The sequence below is a fragment of the Ascaphus truei genome, chromosome 20 (genome assembly GCF_040206685.1).
Source record: "Ascaphus truei isolate aAscTru1 chromosome 20, aAscTru1.hap1, whole genome shotgun sequence".
NCBI lineage: Eukaryota > Metazoa > Chordata > Amphibia > Anura > Ascaphidae > Ascaphus > Ascaphus truei.
In genome coordinates, this window is record NC_134502.1 from 14,916,497 (window position 1) to 14,930,260 (window position 13,764).

At 43.1% G+C, this 13,764-nt stretch overlaps 1 protein-coding gene across 1 annotated transcript; it reads left to right on the forward strand.

Annotated features, from left to right (window-relative positions):
* Window positions 1–7,030: 7,030 nt before the first annotated feature.
* On the forward strand, window positions 7,031–8,203 carry LOC142470925 (olfactory receptor 11A1-like). Its single transcript, XM_075577733.1, has one exon. The coding sequence runs from the start codon at window positions 7,031–7,033 to the stop codon at window positions 7,985–7,987; it is 957 nt and encodes a 318-aa protein (XP_075433848.1). The 3' UTR covers window positions 7,988–8,203.
* Window positions 8,204–13,764: the final 5,561 nt, after the last annotated feature.

The window sequence follows — 13,764 nt, forward strand, 5'->3', positions numbered from 1 at the left end:
TGTTTACCGTCCTACACCCGCTGGGGCCAGACTCCCGGTTTTTCTTCCACTCCTGCATATATCTGCCAGGCCGATGGTCCATTATTTTGGGCTGACCAACAGTAGAGAGCAGACATAGGGCGAGCATAGCGTCTACAATCACAGGCAGGATTTCCCATGGGCGCAGGGGACCTGGCGGGGAGCTTTATTCCTCAGCGGCTGTGTAACGGATCGGGGGACTCGCGCTTCGCAGCGTGTCCCCGTCACCTCATGTCCCACGGTGCTTAGCCGCCCCACTTCCCTACGTCCCGCTCTCTCTTTTCCTCCTCTTTACCCTGTCCCTCCGCGGCACGGTCCACATGCCCTGGCACACGTTCAGCACACGCACACGGTTCCCTTGCTAGGCGCGCGCGTTCCTGTTCGCTTGTCACTAATCGAGTGGCACACGCCCCTCGGCGTGTCTCCATCATCCAAGCCCTTGCCGTACCTGCCCCCTCCGCTTCCCCTTCCCTTCTGCCGAAAACCTCCTCCGCGATGCACCCTCCACGCTATGGTGCACGCGCGGTGCGTGCGCATATCAACCTTACAGAAGTCGCGCGCATCCGTTCTAGTTATCTGCCGTCCCCACGCACTGGCTCCGCCCCCCGTAGGTTGCAGGTTATTACCTTGGATTACCTTCCTGTCTCCTCCCCTGCTCACTCTGACCTATCCCTGCAATTACCCACTCAAACCTCTGCTCCACCTCTCACCCCTATTGGCCCCTCTTCCTATTTAACCTCACTCTGTCCTCTCAGTCCTTGCTCTGCATCGCTTTCCTGTAGCTCCTGTGTGTGCAGTGTCTATGTCCAGCTCCCTTGTCTGTTTCAGCCCTGGTTCCTGTCCCTGCCCCTGCTTGGATTCCTTTGGCTTGAACTTGTACTGTTTGGACTTGACAACGCTGCCTTCTCCTGCCCTCGAACCCTGGCTATCGGACATCACTACACTGCTCACTCCAACCCCTGAACTCTGGCACTTGGACATTACCCTCCGACCTCTGGCACCCCGGACTCAGCAAGTATTACGTTAACCCTTACTCACCAGGCCCGGCAATGCTATTACCACACTCGGGCATGCCCTCACTGCTGTGGGTGCGTGTTATACCCTTACCCACCTCAGTACTGGGGACTGGCCGGGTCTGCGGGCATACAGGCTGCGACATTATTGCAGGAGCGGAGTGCAGCACTCGAGCACATTCCGTGTGACGTCACCGGAAGCCCCCGAGAATGTGTTTGTTTAACGATTAAAAGAGTTAATAGTGTAATTGATTTGGATGGTATTTTAATTGTTTTGGGATGTCATTAATTAATGGTAATTTATTTGGCTTGCCTTGCTTGGTTTAAATAGTATACTTGTTTGGATTTCATTGTATTTTCTTTTGAATATTTTATTGTTAACATTGAATGGCAAAGAGTGTACTTGGTGCACAGATTTTATGCATCATGTATACAATGTCAATTCAATCTTTTGATTGGCATTTGATGCTTTTGATTGCTACATGAGCATGATTTTATTAGGAAATAGGATTTTGTTTTACTGTGGCAGATATGGAGAACTGGTATTTTTATTTATGCATGTTTTACTAAACCCTTAAACATTTCTTTGTATATTGGTTCATCATATGTATATATAAATATATATATGTATGTGTATGTATGTATATATATATATATATATATATATATATATATATATATATATATAGTTGCATGATGAAGCCACTGTACAAATGAATGGGTGAAGGGTGGGTTAACCCCTTAATTACCTTTGCGGTTATGAAGATGAGGATGGCCTTCATCGTGCCAGCCGGAAATGGGTGAGTGCAATATGTATTTAATGTATTTTTTGTTCTTTATGTATTTAAAATGGGCAAATGCACAATTATCCATATGTGGATAATAATAATTTTGCACATTATTGTACTGTACTGTACTGTACTGTATGTGTTAGGGGGGGGTGTATTTATTGTAAAGTATTTGTGTTGTTGGATTTTTTTGGGGGGGCACAGAATTGGTACTGCAGGCCTGCGGGGAACACCCGAGGGCCACCGCCGGCCTCTAGTATCATTGCTGTGCATCCCAAAAATGTAATTTATGTAATGGGGGTATAGGGGTTGTTGGGTGCAAAGGGGGTGTATGTTGTTTATTGCAATGTTTATTGGGGGCAATTGTCCCCAATAAACATGCTATTATGCCTTCACCCCTTCATTGCCTTAGCAGCTATCCGCTATGGTAATGAAGCAGCATTAATGTATTTTAATAATATTGTGTGGGAGCAGGGGGTCCCCTGAGCTGAACCGCATTGATTTGTGGCTCAGGGACCCCCTGCTTCCCGAGTTACAGGCCCCGGTATGGGGCATCAGAGGCCAATGTCGCCGCCATCTTTATAGCATCCAAGACGCGACGTGGGCTCTATAAAGATGGCGGCAACACTGGCACCCGATGACCCATACCGGGGCCTATAACTCGGGAAGCATGGGGTCCCTGATCCACAAATCAACATGGTTCAGCTCAGGGGACCCCCTGTTCCCGTACACTATTAATAAAATTACATTAATGCTGCTTCATTACCATAGCAGATAGCCGCAAAGGTAAGGAATTATTGTTTATTTATATGTGTGTTTTACTCATAGTGTAGATGTGCAGAGGGTCTCCGGAGCTTAACCGCTTTGGTTTTAGGTCCGGGGACCCCCTGCTTCCCGAGATACAGGTCACTTTATGGGGTGCCGGTATCCCTCTGCTTTGTTTACATTCCGCGGTCATGTGATCGGGATATTTAAATGCAGAGGGATACCGGCACCTCATAAAGGGGCCTGTATCTCGGGAAGCAGGGGGTCCCTGGACCTGAAACTAATGCGGTTCAGCTCCGGAGACCCTCTGCACATCTACACTATGATTAAAAATAGTTTTGATATATTTTTATTCTTGCCGATGTTTGCGCAGAGAGAGCGGTGGCTCTCTCTCTGCTGACATCTCGGCAGGGGACGGCGTATCGCCAGGTTATCGGGAGAAAGACTGTCTCACCACCGGCTACTCTGCATTTTTCTTTCGCAGTGATTCGCCAGGGATTCGGCCCTTCCTGAATACTGTGAGGGCAAATCGCCAAAATCATGCCGATATTGAACCCCTGCCGAGAGCACTTTTTCGGCGCTTACTGCATGAGGCCCATTATCTCCAGAAGCTAATTTTGTAATATACTTGCTCGAATCATGACGTAAACTTAATAGCTTCTGTGTAGGACTGCAAGTACTCAAGTGGGCCTTAAATCCAGACAGGAGAAATTATCCTGGCTATTGAACAGTTCAGCAGCTTTCTCCTGTCGGCGTCCATCCACTCCACTGTGTTGACATGTATCTAGCCGGGCGTCTCTACCAGGCATCCCAAGCCAGGCATTTCTAGCCAGGCTTCTCTAGTGATTGTCTTTAGCTGGGCGCCTGTAGCCGGACATCTCAAGCTGGGTGTCTGTAGCCGGGAGTCTCTAGCCGGGCATCTCTTGCCAGGCATCTATAGCTGGGCCTCCCTACCTGAGAGTCTCTAGACAGGCCTCTCTAGCCTGGGGTTTCTAGCCGGGCATCTCTACTGGGCTTCTCTAGCCGGTTCTTTAGCCGGTTGTAGCAAGGCATCTCTAGCCGGGCATCTCTATCTGGGTGTCTCTAGCCAGGAGTCTCTAGCTGGACATTCCTAGAAGGGCTTCGCTAGCCAGGTATCTATAGCTGGGCCTCTCTCGCCAAGTGACTCTTGCCGGGATGCTCTAGCCAGGCATCTCTATTCAGGCTTTTCTAGCCGGTCGTCTCTAGCCAGGCATCTCTAGCCGGGAATCTCTAGCTGGGCATCTCTAGCTAGGTGTCTCTTGCCAGACATCTCTAGCTAGGCATCTCTAGCCAGTCGCCTCTAGCCAGGCATCTCTAGCCGGGCATCTCTAGCTGGGCGTCTCTAGCCGGGAGTCTCTAGCCGGGCGTCTCTAGAAGGGTGTCTCTAGAAGGGCATCTCTAGCCGGGCATCTCTAGCCAGGCATCTATAGCTGGGCCACCCTAGCCGGGAGTCTCTAGCTGGGCATCTCTAGCTGGGTGTCTCTTGCAAGACATCTCTAGTTAGGCATCTCTAGCCAGTCGTCTCTAGCCAGGCATCTCTAGCCGGGCATCTCTAGCTTAGCGTCTCTAGCCAAGAGTCTCTAACTGGGCATCTCTAGAAGGGCTTCTCTTGCCGGGCATCTCTAGCCAGGCATCTATAGCTGGGCCTCCCTAGCCGGGAGTCTCTAGCCGGGCCTCTCTAGCCAGGAGACTCTAGCCGGGCATCTCTAGCCCACATCTCCAGCTGGTTGTCTCTAGCCAGGCATCTCTAGCTTGTAATCTCTAGCTGGGCGTGTCTAGCCAGTCTCTGGGATATGACGTCACCTATTCCATCGATCGAGTCTGATCCCACTGCTGCCTCTATTGATCCAACACTACGTGTTTCGGAACCAGAGGGTTACTTCCTCAGCTGCTCACTAACCAGGATAATTTCTCCGGCCTTGATATAAGGCGTACACTGAGCACACTTTTGTTCAGCATATGTTTTCTGTTTTTGCTTTTGCTTTAGTTCTATTTTTTGATGTTAGCAGTTTGAAAAGTTCACTTTCTGTGAATGACAAATTCCCATTGTTGCTTCAACCTGGCGACATTATATCCAGAGCGGGGTTCCATCCAGACGGATATCCAAAATTTCCCATATGCTTTATCGAAGACATACAGTACTAAAGGTGAGTACAGTATATATCTGGACTCACTATACTAGTGCTCAACTTACGTGTGGAGTTTGTGTCTTTGGTTTTCTCTACCTTTGATTCCAATAAAAGTAAAGTCTGAACTATATACAGTAATCATTCCAACTGGATCTGCTTGCTCTATACAGGAGCTTTCCTTGCTTTTGCAAGTTCTTTCTCCTTATGCATAATTGCTCCTGAGAGCACCTCGCCAACCATATTGTGACTGTTGCAAGAGCCTTCCTATCTCCCTGCATCCTCCCCCATCCTACACATATCTTCCATGGACCAGACAGACTGTGCTATGTCATCTCCTTTTTCTCCCTCCTTCCAGTAACTCCGGCATGGGATAAGAAAAGTTCCCATTGTATGAACATATCACACTATTTGGGGGGGGGGGGCTTCGTTTCTGTTTCCACATATTCCCTGGACCTATCCATGGCACCCAAGAGACCCAACACCTTATACTGACAATTTGGGGATTTTAGAGAAAACCCATGTTATTTTTATGCTGTGACTGCCTGTATCTACCTTGGGACACTAACGGTCACTATCCCTATTTTTCAGGATTATTAGTATCACTGTTTAACCTAGAGGGCACTGTTAAGTTCATAGAGCTGATTGTATGCGTTTTCTGTTCATTTAATGAATGACCCACAACCTGTCCGGCATTTAATAGCTACAGCCCCATCCCACACGGTATTGTATCTATCCTTGTGTTTGGTTTCTTTTATAACTTTAAATGTTTTCTTCTTATCCACTTTTTGTAACTGTAAAGCATGAGTCTCATTGGGAGAAAAGCGCTCTATAAATAAAGTTATAATTTTATTATTAATAATAATATTATTATTATTAGTAGTAGTAATAATAACAACAATAATAATAGGTGTATCTATTTATTTATTAAACTCTAAATCGAGCTGGGGGTTTCTCTTATAAGAGCGCCACAAAGTTAATATGGGTAAATATGGGTTATATTGTCTACATCTGGAGGACATATCTACAGAAGAACGACATCAACACAATATAAGTAATACAAAGACAAGTAACTGGTTCTTCATAAATTATATTATTGTGTTCAGAGTTTTCTTAGGTCTCTTCAGTATCACCACCTGAAAGTAATCTAGCAGGGGAAAGGTTAAATTATCTGCAAGGTGGATATACCAAACATCAGCAAAATTCTGTAAGTTACTGATTGGGATGGGATTTGGTGTTTTCCTCTCGGAATTTCTTTCAATCCTCCAGATGAAATCTCCATGGGATTCTGTATACTGATTATCACAGGGACTTTCTCTCTTCTGTGAAGAGTATAAAAACTCTATCAATCTGGGTGTAGTAAACATTACAGTCTGCCATTGTCAGACATGCTGCCCGGAATTAGGAGGTGGTGCCATATTGTATGGTCAACAAGAAGCACAGAGAATTATACCACAAAGACATCACATTGATGCATACATCTCACTGAGGACGTTTACAAGGGAAGCCTAAAGTACATTGGTTCCCTGAGAAAGCTGAGCCTGATACTGACTGAGTCTAATCATATCTATGGTGATTATAAGTGATGGTAAGTGTGAGATACTGAGGGAAGTCACATTAATCTGATTTCCAGGGTGTTAAATTGGTGATAGAATAAGGACATTTTAAGTTTATGACCTTGATTAAAAAACAGCTGTGTTGATTTTACATTGGGCTCTATGTAGCAACGCAAATAAAAAATTACTTTGATTCTGTGTATCATTAGTTTCTCATAGTTTTGTTAAAGGTAAATAATCCATTAATCAGATATTGGTATGCTATGTTTTGGGAAACGTACAGATACAGCAGGAGTTCAGTGGGTATCAGAGCCTGGTCAAGATTGTTAGTAACTGCCACAGTGTTTATGAGGAGATGTACAGATGTAGAAGGCTTTATTGTCCCCTCTGTGTTGGATATTGAGTGATACGTTGGGATATTCTGTACTAACACTGCCGTTAAACCCTATGGAAACTTATATTCTGAGTTATTATAAGACAGTTTGTATTATCGGAAGGAACAATGAAGCCTTCTGCATTTGTACTTTATATTCCAGACTATTGACCTGTTCTATCTAGAAGATGTTTTTCAATATTGGACATAAAAGCCTGTAGAGAGGGAACTTTTTATCAGAATCTGTAACAGAATCTGTACCCTCTATGCAGGGCAGTGGAATGGATTCTTTTACAACTTTTAACCACATCTCATCTCAGGGTATCACAAGTATCAAATAAGTAATTTATGTTTCGCCTGTCCTCAGGAGATGCTTGGGAACAATCACACAATAATCACAGAATTCCTTCTTCTTGGATTCCTGAATCTTCACAGTTTTAAGATTTTACTCTTCACTGTGTTCCTTGTGACTTCCATTATGACCTTTAGTAGCAATCTCCTGATCATTGCATTGGTGTCAACAAGTCTCCCGCTCCATTCTCCGATGTACGTCTTCCTTGCCCACTTGTCCTTATCCGACATCCTGCTCACCATGGTTATTGTCCCCAACATGCTACGCCTCATATGGGGAGAAGGTGGCACCATGTCTGTTGCTGGCTGCATTAGTCAACTTCACTTCTTTTCTTGCTCCGTGGCTACAGAGAGTCTCCTCCTCACAGTGATGTCCTATGACCGATACCTTGCCATCTGTCACCCATTGCGTTACACCACCATAATGAATTTTAAGCTTCGCCTGCAGCTGGTCATCTGGTCTTGGCTCTTAGGTCTTGTGGCGGCATTACTCTTAATTCTTCCAATCAGTCAGTTACAGTTCTGTGTCCCTAATGTCATTGACCATTTCTTCTGTGATTTTGCTCCTCTTCTAAAGCACTCATGCTCAGACACCTCCTTCTTAGAAATGGAAATATTTGTGCTAACCTTCCCGTTATCCTTCTTGCCATTTGCTTTCATCATTTTGACCTACGTGTGTATCTTCCTCACCATCCTCAGGATCCCCTCCACCACTGGGAGACAGAAAGCCTTCTCCACCTGTAGCTCTCACATCACAGTTGTTTGCACATATTATGGGACACTGATTATTATTTATGTTGTTCCATCCAGAGGACATACATTTAACATAAACAAGGTCCTATCTCTGCTCTACACGGTGGTGACTCCCTTCTTCAACCCTATCATATACAGCCTGAGGAATGAGTTGATCGGGGAAGCCCTGAGGAACAAGTTTCAATATTCAACAGATTTCTGGCATGAAAGGAGAGGGAGGTAACCCAACATATGAACCTCTTTGTACTATATAGAAAGTAAGATGATTGATAATGAATTTGTGTAAGGACCTCGGGAGTAGTCACTGCTTAGTATGATGACAGATGACCTCTTCCTGATAAGATATGACTCAGGATATCCTGCCTTCCTAATGGGAAGATGCACTGTATAGTTAGATGATCAGAAAGCTGTGTGCTGATATCGGTACATATGCAGATGTAGAAAGGGTTTATTACTCTCACTGGCATATTATGAGTGGGATATGTTGTTATATTCTGCGTTAAATCCTATGGAAACTCTGCTTTATAACATGAAATTCTATGTTATCAGTAGGTTAAAATAAATATTGCTACATATGTACCATAGTCTCACCATGCCTTGTATATTCCATGTATTGTAGTGCATCTGTATTATTGTCACAAGAGAAAATAATTGTATAGATATCATTAATATATATAAGACAATTTTAGATTGTTATCATATAGATAATAATATAAATATATACTGTATATACTGTTATTATTACTAATTTATATGTTTAAAATGTAGACCTTATTGTCAATATTATTGATATAGTTATTAATAATATTTATATTAATATCGATGACACCACCAATACATATTTTAATATTTAGAGTATGGTGTAGTTTTATATCTACTGTATTTATTGTGTGCAGGAATAGATACGAATAATGCTTTATATTAAATGAATTTAGAGATGATGGATCCATTAGGAAAAGTAGAAATGGGCTACACACATTCACATGGGCTCCAAACACGTCACTCATTTCCATGCTTGTTTATTTCAATAAGGCATTGAACATTGTATTCAGTAAGTGAATGAATGGCTGTGCAGCAAGTCCCATAAAGAGAATATACTGTACCTGGTGTTTCAGGCACAATAAAAACAATGTGTCTGTACTGTTTAAGCTGTTCTTTTATCAATCATCATAGGTTAATTGTTTTTTTTTTACATCACGTAGCCACTGGCTTTCTTTCCAACAACTGTGGCAGCAGTGGTTGAAATATTGCTGAGTGAGTGTGTTAGGCTGTATAGATATTTTCCTATTACGAAATGCCAGGACACGAATAATATATAATCAAAAAATAAATAGATGATACCGTTCTGTGGCTAACAAAATGCTTTTATTTGTGCGAGCTTTCGAGAGCTCTCGAAAGCTCGCACAAATAAAAGCATTTCGTTAGCCACAGAACGGTATCATCTATTTATTTTTTGATTATTGAAGCTCGGCTAACACGGTACTGATACCTCTACATGTATATATATATATATATATATATATATATATATATATATATATATATATATATATATATTTTTTTTTTTATATATATATATATATATATATATATATATATATATATATGCAAATATAACTGTATGCTCATCTGCATGTCTTAGGCAGGTCTGCAACCCCGCCTTTCCCCATTATCACCCAGCATACAGCACTTCCACTGCAGCAAGGGATTCTGGGAAATGACATGCAAATGAGCACACAGTGTCACTTTTGCCTCAATAACCATTTTTAACATGGTTCCATTTAGGCTTAAGCTTGCTGCATGGTCACAGCTTTGAGCACAGCCAGGGTTAAGGTGCATACCCAGAAAACCACCCACAGACAGCCGTTTCGACCTTGATGGGTCTCATCAGTGTGGGGTTGATTTTACTGGGAATGCAAGAGAGGCTATGGGATAGGCTAAACCATAATACTGAGTTAAGTTATGGTGAGTAAAAAAAGTGACAAAAACCCTCCACATATATACAGTATATGAAAAAATGTAAAAGACAGCGCCTTACTCAGATAATACCCAAATTACTGCAACCCTGATTGAACAGAGCAAGATGACACCCAGCACAGATGCCTAATAACAATGACAAGTATAAAAATACTAGTGGTTAGGAACAGGAGATTGTAAAATACCTCATGTATTAAATAAAAAATGTGCCAAAAGAATGTTAAAAAATCATGAAAAAAGTGTGTGTGAAAAAATGATTGAAAAATGAAAAAAGAAAGTAAAACAGTTGTGTGATCACAAAAAACAATGTGATGACATATGGAAAAAGAAAAAAATAAATTAATAAAAATGAAATAAAAAATGAAAAAATAAATAAAAAAATATAGAATAATTAATTAAACACCATAAAATATGAATCAATACTTAAATCCATATGCGTCCTTGTGTGTAACAAATAAAAGGTCCGGGCAGCTTCTTCTTTGGCTCACCAACCTCCCAACGAACCTAATAGAAAAGATAAAGAAAAAGCGCCCGATCCTTGTGTAAAATCAGATATATAAGGTTTAATAATCCATGGACAGACAAATGCACACTCACACTTTGTCAGTAAAATATAGGCATGTTATGGGTAAAGCTCATGCACCAGATGAACGTGAGAATTCACAGCTGTCCTCCGTTTGAATGCGGTGGAAGTAACTGCAAATAGATGTTGCTGCTGCTGTAGTCACCGAAGAGGGCTTTAACCTTTCAAACCGGAACACCTCTGTTTAGTGCGGCCACCATTTGCCTCTCACAGCTCACGTGGCATAGGAACTACGGTGGTCAAGCAGTCCAGACGCCAGAGTCAGGACGTCAGTGAAGGATTTCCATGCCTCTCTCCTCCTGTGCAATAATCTCTGGTACGGGAAGGTTTGCCAGGAGTAATCACGGGGATTTTCCCCATCCCCATGTGTTGTGTAGTATTCAGTGAAGGTAGTGACATCAGGCCCTATGTCCAATTACAGTGACACAAGGGTGGTGCCTATTGGAGCTATTTAATGCACAACACTTCCTGATTTAGTCGGTGTGCCTCACCACCTATGAGTGAGGTGAGTCTGTCCAGCAACTTGTCAGGGCTCTGGCAGTGTTTGTGGCCCTCCCTCAAGGGAGTGGTGTGGAAGAATGTTCCTCTTACTCCATCGGGGAGTAAGGGAAGACCTAGACCTTTCAGTGCCATTGCCTGGGAGTGTACGGTCAGGGACTTCCTTTGGGTTGGCAACCTGAGATGAGCGGCTAGAAGACCGGCTGTTATGATGGGTAGTCTGCCTGATGATGTTAATAAAGGATGCCAAAGATAAAGATTGCTTCTGTCCTGATTGTGGAGTAATTCAGGAAGAAGGTTCACATGTAGGTTCTCTTTCAGAGACTCCTCCCTGCTACCCTGGGGTCTAGAAGAGATGGAGGCGCTGTACCATGAGTGAGTATAACTCAGCACTACCTCATAAGCCAGTTCTGATGCTATCCCCCACACCATCGTGGGAGACTCAGGAGTTCTGTCAGCCAGCAGGTGCACCACACTACACCATATGTAACATGGATCAGTTTTCACAGAGGGGGGTCAACATGAGATTGGCCCAGGGAAACACCGTTACATTATAATCAACAGAACATACAGTATAAAAGATGAGATCATATATTAACCGTAACTCACAATATGGGATACATATGTTTTGAGATGTGGATGTTCCAAACTTTATTTTGGGGATGACAAGCAGGATGTTAAACATCAGTAATTGAACAGTAATTAAGAAAAAAGAGCTAAACCATCCACTGTCTAAACAATTTCCTACATGTTTGGAAGGTAATTTAATAAGCTTTTCCCTTTGGGGTGTGGAATACATTGTCTCTTTAAATAGAGGGGGTGACAGAGTCCGATTACTAAGAGAAGCATCTTTAACCTAAGGACGTTGATTCCATAAAGGGTTAAAATATGGAACGGCATCTTAAACATTTTTTACAATGAAAATATTCTGGGATCTGAATATGACTGGAGGTTTATTTTTAGTTCTGTAATTCTCCTCGCGTACTCTCTATGTTGTAGCTTGTAAATTTTATATTTGATTAAAGAAGTCATTATCAGTCGAGATCGTCTATGATAATATGTATTTAGTAGAATAAAGTGTATATGTTTTCAGATGGGATTCAGAAGGTTTATTATCTACCTAAATGTATATTGGACAGGCTAATTGAAACGTACAGCTGTTTTTAATGATAACTAATTATGTATGTGTATATAAAGATCACTTCAGTGATGATGTTGGCACTCCTTGAGAAAGCAACGACGTGTGAAACGCGTAGGTGATTCCTGGTTTTTATTTGTATGTGTTGTTTACTGTTCTCTTACTGATCTCAGTCTTCTCCTTTGGATCAGGGAGCAGTGCAGCCCAGATGGACATTTTCTATGTAAGATTTTATTTAATGACTTCTTAATATAGAAGTGCATCTAAACTGGAAATGAGACAATGCATCTGAAACCTTGTTCTCAACCAATGGTCCATGTTTTGCCTTCAAGCAAATATTATGTTCCATGCAGTAAAAAATAAATGCACAAGAAGCATAACCACTGGATGGGACAAAGCCAAAAACCCATTGACCACTGCTACTTTACTTCCACCAGACAGAGCCCTTATATAGCTTACATTCCCCCAAAATCGTATCTACATACGTGTAATGCCCCTTCTCCCCCCCTAAGGGAGATCGTTGGTAAATAGGGTGTTAGGGTGCTCACCTGTGGGTTCCCAGGAGCCTGGGACTCTGCACACAGGGAGGGTGGAGGGTAGATATAGAGTCTGGTGCAGCGCCTCGACCGGCAAGGGCTCGGCCAGAGGCAGGGGATATCCCTTACAGGAACTTGTAGATAATAAACACAATGCAAAGTCCAGGACCGTAGCAACAGGGATTTACTGTAGCCTTGTAGAATCCTGCACACTGCCATGCAATACAGACAATGTTGCTGGTCTGTCACACATCACCTACCCACTAACTTGGGCAGATGCACAATTCTTCACTGTAACGCATTAGGACACTCACCTTTTCCTGGGCAGGTAGGCCTCAATCTCCAGTATCCTAACCCAGGGATATCCTTCCTACCCTGGAAAAGACAAGATTCCCCAGGAGTCAGGGCCCTTGTACTCAGGAGCTCCCTAGAATATCTTCTAATAAAAGGGGAGGGTTCCCAACTTATGTACCCAGGGGGTGTAACCCTTTCCATCCCCAGTCTCTGGGCAGAACACACTGTTGCACAGCATCACACCACCAGGCTCATGACCCACCAGAACCTTCCTAGCTCGGACTCATGCAAGCTTGTGCCTGGAAGCTGCAACATTGTAACTTAGCCCTTCATGTGAGTGGATTCCTAGCGGTGTGCAAGCTGATTAACCCTTATTAACCCTTTCACTGCCAGCATCTATCATAGCCTACATGCTAAAATTGTCTGTTTCAGCATAGGGGCTACATACGTAAAAGCCCCCAAACAGATGCCTTCTCCCGATTCAAGCTAGTTCAGATGGCAAATGATTGACACAAATCCCCAACCAACTTACAGTATTAACCTGCCTTCTCTCTCCTCCTCTGCATTCTCATCCTTCGGCCATAGGGGTTTCTTATAATCGAGGAGCAATGAGAAAATGTCCACATTCTCCCACCCCTTTCCATACCTTCTCCTTCACCGCTTGTGACAGATGCATCCTCAAGGGGCTTGTGAATCAAAAATACGCGTAATTAATGTTACCTTAACCGCCCCTTCATGATCTTCTCCATGCCCCAGCTTTCAGAAATGTCCTGTGCCCCCACTCACTTTACCTCGGGCTGCCCCAGCCAGCCCACTTCTGTCAGCCATTGAAGAAACTGCCCTTGTGTTTTCTTCATCATCAGGTGATGCTAGGGAAGAATCAAACAATAGTCACAGAACTCCTGCTTCTTGGATTTCAGAATATTCACAGTTTTAAGATTTTACTCTTCTCTCTGTTCCTCGTGACTTACATT